At 42.1% G+C, this 15,876-nt stretch overlaps 1 protein-coding gene across 1 annotated transcript in view; it reads left to right on the top strand.

Moving 5' to 3' along the window:
* Positions 1-15,676, top strand: part of MAK (male germ cell associated kinase) — a 43,953-nt gene extending 28,277 nt beyond the window's left edge. Inside the window, exons 12-15 of the mRNA XM_010995044.3 lie at positions 5,690-5,812; positions 7,716-7,790; positions 10,049-10,168; positions 14,138-15,676. Coding sequence (XP_010993346.1) covers positions 5,690-5,812; positions 7,716-7,790; positions 10,049-10,168; positions 14,138-14,292 — 473 coding nt within the window. The 3' untranslated portion in view covers positions 14,293-15,676. The remainder of the gene's footprint in view (positions 1-5,689; positions 5,813-7,715; positions 7,791-10,048; positions 10,169-14,137) is intronic.
* Positions 15,677-15,876: the final 200 nt, after the last annotated feature.

Below are 15,876 nucleotides of genomic sequence, written 5' to 3'. Positions count from 1 at the left end.
AGGACAAGGACATGGAAGCAGAGAATCATGAGCTGAGGGTGGGATTCCTGGTGAACATCTGAGCTGATTTATCTAGTAGGCAACTGGATATTTGACTCTGGAGCTTAGGAGAAAGATCTAGACAGATGGGGGGGTGGTATATGATGTGCCTGCAAGCAGCCCTTTCTCCTCAAAACCCACTTTAAAAAGAAAACTTTTTAGTTCAAATTAATCTAAAGGGGGATCAATTTTTAAGCCACCATGTATCTAACCAGATGCAGCTTTAGTCCAACAAGAGGAAGCGGTGACCTTCTCCTGTCCGTGGGGGTGGTTGTCTACAGCTCCCTGAATGGAGTAAGCGGGCCACTTGGCTCGTCTGAGGAAGATGAGGAAGTCTCCTGAAGGAAGCGTAGTCTTCATTTCCCAGAAGCGTGTTTGGGAAGGAGGCGTGGGCAAGAAGAGAGAAAAGGTTGGGACTGGATTGTCAGCAAAGAGACTGATGCATAATGTACTTTTCTATACACCTTTTAGACAGCCATGCAGATTTCAGCTCCAGGGAGCCAACAGTGATCCACTCCTGTAGTCAGTAACTGAGGAGAGGAAAAAAGGAAATTGAGGAAAGGGTTTAGAAATGGACAGGATAGAAAACAGAAGGCCAAGCGGATGGAGAGGTTTAGCCACAAGTGTTCAATAAGTTGAAATAAACTTATGGGGAAATCAAGGCTCTCGGACTGCACGTCTCTGCTGATTTTGAGGAGGAAGGTACTGATGTGTCTAAGAGAAGCCGAGGAGACTGGCAGTGCTAGAACAGTAACCCAGAGGATTTGGAGATCTAAGTGGATTAAATGTTTTGTTTTAACCCTTTATAGAGGAGGCGAGTCAGCTGGTCCTTAAGGAATGAGCAGCAGGTCTCCCTGCAGAAGGGGAAGCATTCTAGGACCCATGGGTAGCATGAGCATTCATCTGTTGCTTCTGTTGATTCATTCATTCGTTTCATCTACCCACTCAGTAATATATATTAAGTACCTAGTATGTGCCAGGTACTTACTGTCCCAGGCATTGGAGATACAGCATTGAACAAGACAGACAAGGCCCCTGCCCTCCAGGAGCTCATGTTCCAGTGGAGAGAGAACAAGATGCTACTGTGAAAACAGGGACATGAACTGGAGTATGACTGTTGGGGGTAGGGGTGGGGCGGGAACCCCTGACATTGGAACCCCTGACATTGGAGCTAACATGGGAAAGATGAGAAGGAGACGGTTATGTGAAGAGCTGGGGAAAGGTGTTTCAGGAAGAGGTGGGAAAGACATTGGCTCACTGAGAAACAGAACAGAAGGCTGCCCATTCGGAGTTGAATGGGTTTGGGGGAGAGCGGGGTGAGGTGGGGAAAAGCTGGCAGCACTCAGATGATACAGCACTTTGGGGGCAGGGGAAGGAACTTGGGTTTATTCTGGGTCCAGTGGAAGCCTTGGGGAGAACTTGAGGTGACACATGACTCATGTGTTAAAAAAATCTCTTTGTGTAAATAAAGAATGGATTCCATGAAGGCAAGACTAGGACAAAGGAGGCTGATAGGAGAAAAGAAACTGATTTAGAGGGAGATGGGCCCTTGATTAATATCATTTTGGGAATGGACCTGCTGATGGATTGTTGGTGGAAAAGAAGGAACGGGTGAGTCTGGCTTGCAGTACTGTGTCAGGAGGTGGGGAAGACTCAGGAAGACCTGGGCTGGGTTGGGAAGATGCAGTCATTCCTGTTTGGTGGCTGGTCCATTTCCATTCCAGTGTGGAAAGGCCTAGCAGGCCACTGAAGGGAAGAGCCAGGAATGCTGAGGATGGACCTGGGCCCAAGGAAACAGATCTGGGAGGCCCCAGTGCCCCACTGTGTTGAAATTCATGGACTGAATAGGATCACCTTTGGAGAGATTGTGGGCGAGAACAATGTGACTCCCCTCGGTGGCAGCAGGAGGGGAAAGGAAGCAGCTCGACAGGCTGGGGACCCGGGGGAACCAGGAGGGGTAGTTTCCGGAGGCCGAGAAGGGAGAGTCTTACCCAAAAAAGCTGTTCGCTGCTGAGCAGTTGGGTAAGAAGGGATAGAAATGTCTGATCAAACCTGACAATGGAGACATCTCTGATGGCTGGATGAGTGTTCCAGTCTGGAAGGGTGAGGGAGACACAGCTTGGAGTGGCTTGGAAAGTGATGAGAGGTGAGAAAGCAGCGACTGAAAATGCGACAAGTCTCTGGAGGCGTTTTGCAGGGAAAAGGAGCTGAGAAATGGGGCCGTACTGCAGTGGTGTTCTGGGGTGGGGGCTTCAGCAGTGCAGCCTCCAGGGCAGGTGTTCAGGTCCTGCGTGGGAATTATGGCAGAAAGAGGCAGGAACTGATCAGGAAGGAGAGGAGAGATACCAGTAGATTTGTAAGTTTTAGTGCAGAAACCATGAGGGAGTGCTGATCTGACTGCAAAAGCAGGGGTATTAGAAAGTTTCCAGAACAAAGATTCACGGGGGACTCTTCTTGTTTAAAAAAAAAAATTGACATCTCATTGACTGAAATAAAATCAGCGTTGTCTTACATAAGGGAGCCCTCTGGTGGTGGAACAGGCTACTGTACATTTCTGATGGAGGATAAACGGATCCAAAGCACCCTGTTTTCACAGCTCTGCTTCCTGATGTAGTTTTCAGGAACATGTTTCAGGGTATCTGAGACCTGTCTGATCATTTCCTTTTTAACCAGAAAAGATCTAACAGATTCTGCTAGTGACTTTGGATAAGAATCATGGCTGCAACGGAGACCCAAGAAATAGCTCAAAATTAGAAATGCTTGGAATCTAAACCCGAGCCTTCCTGTGCCCTATTTGGGCAGGCTTTGCCCTGAGTTGGCTCCTCTAGAGCTGGGTGAGATTTGAAACTAGAACTGAGCTCAGTTCAGTCACTTGGACAAACATTTACCGAGCACCTGTCGCGAGTCAGAAACTGCAGAAGACAGAAACGCCAACAAGAAGTGATCACTAACATTTATTTACGGTCCATAGTTATTAATTGAGTATCTTCAGGAACGAAAAAAGAATATTCTCTTTGGGGGCCTTTTTTTTTTTTTAACCATAAAGCCAAGTATTAAGGTCTTATTAAACATCAACTTTTAGGATCATGGGAGCTCTAGAAATGTGCCATATAATTTCAGGGCAGCATGACACTATACTACAAGGATTGGCAGATCTGTGACACTGGCCTTCAGGGAGAGACGCAAGAGTCATAGTTACTGACCTGCTACTGACCGGCTGTGTACTGGAGCGCGACTTTGAGATTGTTTTCTGTTACTTACAGTGGGACCACGGTCATCTCTCAGCTCACCCTGTAAGCCTTAGGTACTTAATTATCACAAGGTAGTTGCTATAAATAGAGTATACAGTGGAAGTGCTAACGATCTCAGGGGTGCCCTCTGATCTCACTCCCCCTCCCTCCCGGCACTTTTGGAACCCTGCTTTGGGGACCCTTCTTGAGTCCCCTTCTTAGTGACCTTCCTCCCACCTGGTGTATCCCACACCCATGTCATTTCTGTATTTGCCTCTCCACCTGCATTTTAAACTTCTTAGCAAGACATGAATGCTCCGTGATCTGACACCCACTCCCCTCTCCTGCCTCACTTTGAGCCACGCTCAGTTTTTGCTCATCCCTGATGAACATTCTGAGCTCCTCCCTTCTCAGGTCCCATGCCCACCCTACCTGGGTCGCCTCTCCCAGGAACCCACCTCCCCACCTCCTATACCGGGTCCTAACTGTGATTCACATATTAGTTTAAAATTACCTTTTAAAAAGGCTGGCTGGCTTAGCTGCTTCTGGGTTTTGCCCCCCTCAGCATCAGATTCTTCTAAATAATTTGCACACTGCTAATTACTTACCTAATTATCTATAACTGTTAATGTCTCCCTTCTCACTAGAGTAGTCTCTGTAAGAGCCACAAGGGTAGAAACTGGTCTGTTTGGTTCACCACTTTTTCTCTGGTGCCACACACACTGCCTGGCACGTGGTAGGTGCTCAGTAAATACTTGCTAACTGACTTTTCAATCTTCTGAGGGGAGGGATGATAGTGTATTAATTTCTGCTTCTCTTTAATTAACAGTATTTGGTTATAGAAGGTGCTCTATAAAAGCTTGTAAACCAGTACATGTTTTAAAATTCTAGATCTTGTCTATTTCCAAGAAAACTGAAATCTTAAAAAAGACAAGGAATTAAAGCAATTATCTTCAATACTGTAGTATGTATATACTTTAAAAAAAATAGGGATATCACAAGGCTAACTGTATTAACAGAATAATTGAAGTATTCAGGGCCCATTCTTTGTTGAGGTATATTTATAAAAAGTGTTCACCTAAAAAGATTTGTAGTTTTTCCCCCTACCCTGCACCTTCTTTTTGAGTAAAGATCTTTTTTTTTGTTTGAAGGTGTTTTTAACATGAGTAACTGCTACCTAGTGCATCTTCTTTGTTGTCAGGTAATTGCCTAAAATAATTCTATTTGTAAGTGTTTTATTAGAAACCAAAGTCCATAAGGAGCTAGATCCTATAATATAGGGAAATTATTTACCTGATGGAGTGTTTCATAAGTTAGAGAACTTACGAAAGGTAACCTTGAGGCTTGGTTCAGAACAACCAGCCTTGTTTCTGGCTTTAAAACAGGGATATTATTATATATCTCATAAATGTAAAATCTTGTGAAGGAGCTCAAAAGCCAAAGTGCACACCACCTGGAAACAGTTGCTGGCTTTCGACATGAATGACAGTCCTCAGTGAGGATGTGTCCTACACTAAGGAGAACCCTGCACGTGTGACCCAGAGGCTTAGACGGTGTGATGACCCTGGCACTTCCTAAACTGAATCCAATTTAATGATCAGTGACAACAAAGCAAGTTAATATATGCATGACTGGGACTGGTGTATGCTGTACGCCAGAAACTGACACATTGTAACTGACTATACGTCAATTTAAGAAAAACTAAGAAAGCAAGTTAAGGAAGTTTCACATCTCTTAAAATAGGTGGCAAGGTAGGGACAGCTCAATGGTAGAGCACATGCTTAGCATGCACAAGGTCCTGGGTTCCATCCCCGGCATCTCCATTAAAAAAAAAGTTTAAAACAACACCCTTTGACCACTGGCACCAAAGTCCAAGACTGACTCTGCATCTCAGACTTCAGAAAATCATAAATAATTGATCTGTTTAGATTTTACTATCTCTGATATGCAATAAGATTCATAGATGGGTCTTTACACGTCTACTTCCAAACTCCTCCAGTTCCCCTGGGTTCTTGGTCATGTGTCTGTTCCCAGCTACACTAAGTGTTCAAGGGTCTGGCCCAGAGCACACACTCAAAATAAGTGACTGATGGGGTGATTATCTTTTTGAAGGAAATTTTTGTGCCACCTCAATTTTTACAAGACATTTAGCAAGAAGTGTCCAATGTTTACTATTACTTGTATTACAGAAAATAATCTTCTATTTGTAAAATACAACCGTGTGGATTCCAGGTTATTGTGCTCAGGACTTAGGATCATGCTAGGGTTCATCAAAAAGCAAGTTATCTGCTACACTGTAATCTAAATTTATTTCCATGGTCCTCTCCCAAGTTATTTCTAGTCTTTGTTTGAATGTGTATTTTCCCTTCAAGTTTATGATCACACTCTAACCTTTGGAATGACTGTTTTGTCCTTCTAAGGTATAAATCCCAAGAACGTATCCTTGGTAGCGAGTGGAAACCCATACACATGGAATAACCAGTTATTTCCTAAGTCACTGGGACCCACTGGGGGAGAACTTGCTTTCAAAAGGACTAACGCAGGTAAAGCAAGACCACCTTTAAAGTGTAAATTCACACCGCTCTCCTTCTGCAGATTTTTACTTCTAAATATACTGCGGCTGCCTTCTTCCAACTGAGATACCCTTGCAGGGTACAAGAGGTTTTCCAACTGGTACTTAGTGCAGATAGTTTTAAGGAAATCATTTGCCAGATCTCAGCTTCCATGTGGATTCTTTCCTAAAAGGGACCTGCCTGAGCCAGGTGTCTCTACCGTCCTACTTTGCAAAAGAAAAGACTTTCACTGCTCACTGTGTTTCCTTTTTCCCCAAAGTGTAAAAGTAACTTGAGGTGCCAATCAAAGGGACAGTTTGACATACTGGTGTTAGTGTCAAGAAAATGCATAACTCTGATGACTAGGAAACAAATCCATTTTAAGTCAAGTGGTTTCCAGTTCTTAACTTTCAAACAATTGAAAGAGAGCCTATAGAATATGAAGCTACCGAGCCCATAAAAACCAGCAACACCATGCCTCGTGGCCACCTGTCTCGCTCCCTCCTCTTCAGAAACGGCCTGCACTGTCTGTGGAGTGTGTACCTACTTTTACGTTAACCTGAGCACCCAACCCCACACCTTGTGGCCTTTTGAAACAGCCTACACTCTACGCAGTATTTATCTCTCTAAATAAATCTACCTTTACTCAAAAAAAAAAAAAAAAAAAAAGAGAGAGAGCGAGCCTGAGTTATAGCTGACAGATAATTAAAAATCATTTTCTATGAACTCACTATATGATTTTTGGTCTGTAACTCTGAATAGAATTCAAAGACTATAGTGACAAGGCTGTAACAAAACACCTTTCATTCCAAACTATACATTTACATTTAACAAGATTTCTCACTGCTTCCTGCTCCAAAAAAAGAAATGAAGCTGAATCCTGTCTGATTTTAGCAATAAGTAATATTTATTTGTGGATATGTGAACTACTTGGAAAAAGTCCCACTTTTCTCCTTAACAGATGAATTTTCTAAAAAACTGACTTTTCATTTTTAATAATCAAACTTTATAATATTCATCTTTTTTGATTATATACAGTGAATCATTGTACTTGTAACTAACTTAATTCAGAAAAAAAGTATTTTAATATACTTATGGTTATAAGAAGTTTTTAAAAGGTTTCAGTTTATACACATTTTTTGACTGGTTAAAGGCTTTTCAGTCTAAAGTTGTATTTGGATAAAATTTGGGAGTTGACATATGAGAGAAGATAAAATTTTAGAGAGAAAAGGGATTAATGTAAAATTTCCACCTGTTAAAAAGGAACGTTTGTGTATTTCTTAAGCCGATACTGGTGAGCGTAAAATCACGATGGCATTAGATTCCACTGGTTACATTTAAAAGAGAGATGTAATAGTTTTATTTTTAAATGTCTGTAGTTACAATATGCTAGAAGTCACATTCTTTGGAACTGTAAAACTTATGAAACATTTTAGATCTCAGCTGAAAGTGTGTGAAGAGGCAGAGTATTTTTTTTTAATGTAGGTGGTACTGGATCAAAAAAGTTCAAGGATCCCTGTGTAGCAGTTGAGTCTAGTGAGATATTCCAGTGTGACATTTTATAAGTTTTCTACATGCTTTGAAGACTCAGCTTATCCACTTAATAGTGCTGAGATGTCAAACGCTGCAGCACTGCGATTTGCTTATTTGTTCTTAGTTATTTAAAAATAATATTCACTGAACCAACTGGTTAAGTACAAATCAGCCCCAACTTTGAGTCTCAAGGAATTGTACGACTGGCATCAAATGAAAGCAGTGACAACACAGAGCATTTTCTCATTTTAAGATTTCTTTCTGGATCTTTTCATTAATCATCTAAACCATTTTTTCCTCAGCTTTTTCTAAAACCTTCTCCTTACTATTCATTCTTTCTTTCCATATGCCTTCTCTCTAGAGGAAAGCATAATTAAGCCAATTGAAAAACTATCATGCAATGAAACTTTTCCTGAAAACTTAGAGGATCCACAAGGTAATTTCTGGGCACTGTAGATGGGTAGCAGCTTGTTCTCTGAACCTCTTATCCAATTTTCTTCTCTTACCCCAAATCTCATCATAAAAGGCCACTGTGAAGGCCAAGGTCACCTGCTTTTAGGGGTCAGATCAGGACTAGGAGAGAAAGAAGCATCCACATCCTCAAGAACCTCCTTCTTCAGTGTCTGGAATTCTAAGAGTCGTTTGCTCTTGAGGCGCTCTCAATGTGCTCTTCTTCTTAATTATGACAGTTTACAGACATCAAGCAAATCTACTGAAAATAATTAAAAGAGTATTTTCTAATTTTATAATCAGTATTCCTGGAAAAATTTTTTTAAGTTCTGAGACTCATTTCTAAGCATGAACTATCATTTAAAAGAAAAAGTTAACCCGGTTAATAGAGATGGTGGATTTCCTAGAGTTTCACCGTGAGTGGTTTAAGTGGTGCTAACTGTTGGCTCCAACCTGAAAACTTGCAGCTCATGAAGTATCGCAAATGATAAGCCAAAATAATTTAAGAAGACGACTTAATTTTCTCTGCATCTTTTTCTAAGCAGCTTCTTCCTCCAGTAGGAAGACGCTTCCTGCAACTGTTCAGTGTGTGGCTTTTAGAGCCAGACCTCTCCCCTTTCTGTCACTCACAAGTCTTGTGATTTTAGACAAGTTACTCAGGCCCCCTAAGTCACTTTCCTCACCTATAAAACAGAGGAAATAATATTTACCAGGCATTATTACATAACCATACCTCGGATTTCTTTCACACAGGAAGCATTTAATAAGGGTTTGCCTTGATATGATGGGAAGAGAGCGAGATGTTCTGAAGCTGCTACAAACAGAATCACTGCCTTGAACTTCCCTTTCAAAAGTCAAAGGGCAGATTCGCAACTCAGAACAAGTCCTCGAGGTGAAAAGGAAGGACAAGTTAGGCAGCTGTGCGTATGCAGAATTCAGTAGTGTTAAATCTGTACAGACTGATCACACGGACACTGTGTGAAATCCTTCGGGGTCTGATTAATACTCGTGCTGTTGACCTTTGCTGGTTCAAGAGCCAACACTTACTGAGACCTCCTACGCATAGCCCCTGACAGAGCTCAGGGGCACAGGACAGAGTCTGGCCTTGCAATCAGGTAACACCTTGTAAAAATAAGCTTCAGTCGTCGCTGCCAAGCAAACAGCTCTTTGAAGCTGCCAAGGCGGTCAGAGCCCTGTTCCACCGTCTCCCCGACAAGCCTGTCTCCCTTCAGTGTAGCCAGGCTCCTTGAACGAGAAGTCGGGTTCTTGTTTCCTCTTATTTTCCCTTTACTCCTCAACTCACTGTGGTCTGTCCTCAGCTTGCCTCGGGCCACTGAGACAGCTTCCCTGCCCTTTTCTTTCCTTTCCCTTAATGATGTGTCCCCTGGGCTTCTGTTCTCTTCCAGGCCTTTGCACATCCTACAGTCCCTCTGAGCGCACTCCTCCAAGCCCATGCGCCTTTAACCACCATCCCCTGCTCATTCCAAATCTCCAGGCCTGGGACCTGAAGCTGCCATGCGCTCTATGTCTTTACCCCAAACCTGATCCTCCTCCTGTATTGCTGTTCTCGGTCACCTACAGACTTAGGGGTTTCTATTCCTCTCTCTCCTGCCCTTCCCCCTGTCCCCCTCCACTGTGCAGTTCCCTCCTCCATCCAGCCATGACTGCCTGAGTCTCTTACTCTCATCTGAACTATAGCAGTGACCTCCTGACTGGTCTCCTGCCTTTACTGTCCCCCTGCTACCCATCCCTGTACTGCCCCCCGAGTGGCCATTCACTAATAGCGACCAGGATGATGACAGCTGACTCTGTTGAACAGCATATCCCACGTGAAGTGCTTTGCATTCATCTCATTCAGTCCTTACAACAACCCTGTGAGGACAGGCGCGCTCATCAGAGTGACTTTACAAGATGGAGAAGCGCTCAGAGAGCATCGCAGGGATGTGGGCTTCCGGCAGGAAATACACTCTCATGTTAAGAACTGGAGTCATAAAAGCCCTGGTACGTCCAGCCTTGGTTCACATTCTAGCACGGTCACTTCCTAACTGTGAGAACCGAGCCGAGTTAGGCGTGGACAGTAACATGTGTCTAAGAGGGTTGTTTTATGGACTGAATAGGATTATCTGTAAAACCTCAGCGCTGTGCGTGAAATGTAATAGATGCTCAAAGAATAGAATTTAGAATCAGTAGGGGTTGTAATCAAAGTTAACCTTCTGACTGTGAAACTTTATGATACGTCACTAGGAAATCTTGGAAGTTACGCTACTTACAATCAGTCAGGATATATTCCTTCCTTTCTCAAAAAAGAAGTGGGCTCAGCTGGCCAGAGGATACACTTAGCACCTCTCGGTGCAACAGCTTCAGGTAAGGACAACTTCAGATACAATTTTTGAGAATTCTGATCAGAAAGGAACTTGTTAAAGTTTATATGGTCACTTTTCCTGAGTGAAGACTTTTAAATTAGCCTTACCTACTAACTACAGCTTTATTGGTTTTTGGCAAAATGTCCTGTTTTTCTTCCAAAGACATGGTCTGAGAGTCTCTTAAGAAGAGCTACCTCTAATTAAGTGGCCGCTGTCTGTCAGACACACGGATTGTGCCACTGAATTGTCCCAATGAGCTGATGAGGTCGATCATCTACAGATGAGGAAACTGACATTAAGTTAACTGACCTAAGACCACACAGCTCTTAAACAGTGGCGCTGGGACAGAAGCTCAGGTCGTCTGATTCCAAAGAGTGTGCTGTGCTACGCAGTGAGCTGTAAGAAGATGCACAGTTCAGGGCTTCCCGCCCAGTACCTGGCACAGAGCAAAAGCTTAATAAATGCTGAGACACTGTTCCGTGTCAGTTAGCAGGCAGGTCTTCTGCAGTTCCATCTCAGAGTTTAGAACTAAACTGTGGCAGAACTTCTACTGGCTTTTGCTTTGCAATATATTAGGTGGTGAAGTTTTACTCCCCACCCTCCAACGTTATGATTAACGAGGTCACCTGCTCTGCAGTGGCGTGGCGAACAACGGCCACGTAGTAGGGGGACGCTCTTGAAGCTAAGGTGAGGATTCTGTACTTGAGCTGACCCGATGTGACTATGAACGTTCCCTATTTAATCTAAAACAGATATCCTTATTAAAGCACCTACAATAAACATTAAGTTTGGTAAGATACCTAGTTAGTTTAGTTTAGTTTAAAAGTTGACTCGAAAAGTTTTCTCACAGCCTATCCTGACCAGGATCTGTAGAACTCCCGATTAGAGCCGTCGATCTTTAAAGTTCGCACTCTTGGAGCTAAAACTGTAAAAAGCACTGGACTTGTATAATTTTTTATTTCTTACAACAGAACTGCTTAAGCAGTACTCTGTTACCTTATCTGTGAAAAGAAATGCTTCATTATCTCTCTGCTGAAACAAAATACATAAACAAACATTTTACATGCAGCAGTAATTTTTACAAAGCCTCACATATTTTAAGGCAGCCTTATCATGAGTGAGCAGCCATGGCTTAGCAGCCCTTTTTAATATAAAGGCAGAAAGTCTTAACGTCTCAGAGTACTTTGTCATCAGAGCACCTGCTCTAGAAAGTGGAAGTGGGTCTTTTTTCACTGCATTTTTATAAGATATTGGAGGCCTTTATATATTAATTATTCTGTCAGGTTTGCATGCATATTCCTGTTTTCATTTTTTGTTTTAAGTAAAATGCTTTCTCATAACTTTTCATCTCTTCATTTACTCTGCTTATCAGATTTCCCACAGATCGTGATAGGAGGAAAGGTTAAAAAAAAAGAAGTAAATATTAAACATTCTCAAGTGGTCAATGCAAATCCTTAGGAAAACACTGTTCTGTGAGAGGTGTGTCTTCCAGTCCTCCCACTGGTGTGACAGTTTCCCACAAGAAAAAAAAAAACCAGGTCATTACCGTATTTACTCAACTATTTCCCCTCCTCTCAGCCTCCCTCTCCGCTCTTCTTCCTCATCCTCAAGTTTGGAGAAGAAAAATCAAATCAAATTTCTTCCTCCCCATGTAATCTCTCATCCCGAACTTCCTCATCCCTCATTGTCCCCTGCTTTGACAGTAACAGGGACTTAGAGGAGAGACTTCTTTCAGACACAGCCACCCTCTAGAAGCGTGAGGCCCTGGTCTAAGTGCTCTGCCTGCACTAACTCACTGGACCCTCCCATGGCTCTCTGACAGACGGGACTGTCATGATCTCCATTTCACAGACGTTTTCTATCTTGCTAAAAGTTACACAGTAATGGCATTGATGACATTCTCAACTAGAGGCAAATGCCTTTTCCTTTAGCAAACATTTTCTACAAGAAATTAAATGCCCTTGATAGGACAGAAGCAGTTTGTATAATAAATGCACAGCAAGCATCAGAGGGCTGACTGCTCCGCTCTAGGGAGCTGGGAGGCACGGGCCCAGCTGAGGCACACAGCACTTCTTGCCTGGACACGAGACCTGGGCTCCGTTGTCACCTACTAAGGTCTTCACTAAGGTTGCTGGAGTCCTAAAACTCTGTAATTTCTCAGAAAGGAATCCTAAATGTCAGCGCTACTGCCTTACTAGCAAAATGATTCCCTTTTCAAAGAAGGTTTTACAAATATTGGCCTGGACAGTTTCCTCCCAATGCATTTAGGACTCGACTGAGGCGATGTCATGACCTGGAAAAAAGCTGCTCTGGATGGTACTCCCCAAGCCCCTCACCCATTCCCACCCACTGCTAGCTGAAGGAGTTGTTCCCTTTCTCCTCTGAATCACCGGAGCCTACGGCCTCCTTGTCCCTCCTTCCCCACGCCTTCCCCTCCCATGAGGGCTCCTCCGCCCAGGGTACCATTTTGACCTGCAGGTCTCAGGTGTAAGCACGTTCATTTCAGACTGATGCTGGTTTGTATTCCAGTGGGTTGTAACTGAACAGTGCACTTAACTGGCCCTCCTAGACACATGGTCCCTGTCTTTAATAGGGAACCTTTTACTGGCTTTGAGAGCTTTAAAGCTGGTAAGAGTGGAATGAAATGACCTGTCAAACCAAGGGAAAATTCCTGGCCTCGCTGTCCCAACCAAACCACACAGCAGTTGGGGGTAACTGTCACCAGGCGGTTCCTCACTGCTTTGTTCCCTGGAAGCTGAGGTTGTCAGCACAGGCTCCCTACATTCCTCCCGTACTCCCAATTCTACAGTAAAAGTGTAGGAATAAACTGGGGAAGCTATGCCAGTAAACATGGTATAGCTAGTGTTAGAACCATCAGAGACTCACTTCAAAATTGACTCTTACAGAGTTTAATCCAAGAATGTCACCTAACACACAGTGTGAAAAGGTATTTAAGTCCCAAATGGAAAGATGGAACATCAGACAGAATACCTGTGACACCTAGCTCCCAGTCTGAAGTGAGGCAGGGATGGAGGAACTGAGAATATTGAAGTTCTCTGTAAAATGATTTATGGCTTTGTCGTTTGAGCAATTTTAGCTTATAAATTGTTCAGGGAACAAATGTTTCCCAAATTCAAATTTTCACAAAACTTCGATCAGCCAAATCAATCTATGAATAAAATGAACCTTGTGACAAAAGGTTTGGGATCCTAAGTAGGGCTCACCTTCTAAAGGGATTCTGTTATCAACCAGCATTTCCCCAGTAAAACATGAAGTTTCTTGACTCTTAAAAACCACATTAGGGGGGAGGGTATAGCTCAAGTGGTAGAGTGCGTGCTTAGCATGCATGAGGTCCTAGGTTCAACCCCTAGTAGCTTCTCTAAAAATAAATAAACCTAGTTACCTCCCCCCACCAAAATAAAATAATAAATAAAACATAAAGCTATTTAAAAAAAAAAGGAAACTTAAAAAAAAAAAGCCCACATTAAAAGAAACCTATTATGGGACCCCATCTGTGTAGCTCCATGCAGCCAAAGCTTCACAGGATTCACAATTCTGAATACACTTCCTGTAGTGATACTGTGTTCAAATATTATTTAGTTGCAACCACAGTGTAATTTTAAATAGTCACTAACACTGTGGGCATTGCCCACTGAACTTAGACCAAGAAGGTACTGCCTATCTAAATACGATGGGCACTTCAGTGAACCCAAATAAAAGTAGCAGTGTCAGAGCTATAAACCAGAAATGATGGCTCTTGAGCAGCTCAGAATTCTAACTGGCATCAATATAATACTACAGGAGAATTTTTGGTTTCAATATTTATATTAAAAAAAACCCTTAGTGACCACTGAATTAATCTTTCAAAGATAAAATTCAAAATTTCCCCCATCAAATGAGAAGATGAATTGATTCTGAATTTAATAATCAGATGAATAAAATCTTCTTTTCTGATTCTGCTTTCTTTCAGAATATTCCTGGAACACAAAAACTGGTCGGGGGCAGTTCTCAGGACCCACTTACAACCCTACAGCCAAGACTCTAAATATTGTGAACCGCGCCCAGCCAGTCCCCTCTGTGCATGGGAGGACAGACTGGGTGGCCAAGTACGGAGGCCACCGGTAGGAGTCTGGTGTGAAGGCCCACAACACTGCTCCACGTGGTCTGTGCACGTCCCCTGACCCTGACCCTGACCCTGGGAAATGACTACAGATGTCTATTTCTACTGTGTTCTGGAAGAAATATATGATAGTGGGTACTCTGAAGAGCAAAAAGCTTCTATTTTATTTCTTTCCTAGAAATGAAATGCATTTTCTTAGCCTCATCACCCACACAGTGCTGATATATGGGTAGGACTTTACAAGTATTGAATAAACTATTTGCCAAAGTATCAAGTTATCTGATCTACAAATTAGTAGACACTAAGTATAAGAAACTTAAAAAAAAAAAGCCTCCAGAAATTTAAGTGTTTGTAGTGTTTCAGTTTTCATTCGTCATATATTTGCCCAAACTAGTATTTCATTGTTTGGCCTCAGAGGTTTGTTTTGTTTTGGTATTTCATAGCAATTAGGTAGACGTCTGTGGACTGTTGGTAAAGGTTCTGATTTGGCCAAGGCTCTACTCTACCATGTGGGCAATGGCAGAAAGATGGTAATTTATCATTTATTTTTCTACTATGAAACTGTGGAAGCAATGGTAATTCCAATCTTGCGCCGGACGTCTTTCTTAGAAATAACTATTTCTTTAACATAAAGATTTCAAAATGACGCCACCTAATTTTGGTGGAGAAAGAGTCTGTTGTTTGACTGTGACCAACAACCGCTTTGAATTCATGGTGACTATCAAACCCAACGGCTTGATGATTCCCAGTGAACCAAGTCAATGTTCTGTCATCTTCACATCAAAAAAGTCCTTGGAAGTGAGAAGTGTGTTCATCAGACTTTCGAAATGCATTGTTTCCGTGTTCCTACCAAAGGTGAGATATGCCAGCTCGTTCCCCAAAGCAAACTTGCTGCTGCAGGTCACTGACTCGGCTCTGACCTTCACATCTGCTCTGAAAAGCAAGTGCGTTCAGTTGCGATAGCAGTGATTTCTTAGTACGCATTTTTAGTTTTATTTCTAAATTGGAATTTAAAGTAGACATTTTGAACTTAGGACTTCTCTACTTAAGCCTGTCACTTTATGAACTGGACATTATTTTTAAAGTATAATGTTATCGACTGCTGATATTTTATGTATTTTACGACTCTGTAACAAATGCTAATGTAATTGGTATCACCTTGTGGATATACAAAAGCACATTATAAAATAATAATAATATGGTATTTTTGTACAGAAGATTCAGCTCACCTTGCTGAAAAATGCTAAAATCTACAAGGATAATTTATGTTAGTGGTAATGGTTATATATACATAGATATTTGTACAGTTTTAATTAATGTCTCAAAGTTAAAACATTCTTTTGTGTTGTTGGGAAACTTTTAAACTCTGAATAGATATATAAAATTAATATGGTTAACTAGTGTGTCTTCTTTTACATTTTTAAACTTTATAGTTATACTGAGACCTATTTGTTGTTAATCAAATTTTTTTTAAGCAGTTTTAGGTTGATGGAAAATCTGACTGGAAAGTACAGTTTCCATATACTCCCTCATCTCCCCCTCCTCAATTTCCCCTATTATAAATATCCTGCATTAGTGTGGTACATTTG

This window comes from Camelus dromedarius, chromosome 19 (genome assembly GCF_036321535.1).
Source record: "Camelus dromedarius isolate mCamDro1 chromosome 19, mCamDro1.pat, whole genome shotgun sequence".
NCBI classification, from domain to species: domain Eukaryota; kingdom Metazoa; phylum Chordata; class Mammalia; order Artiodactyla; family Camelidae; genus Camelus; species Camelus dromedarius.
This window is presented reverse-complemented; position numbering and strand designations above follow the sequence as displayed.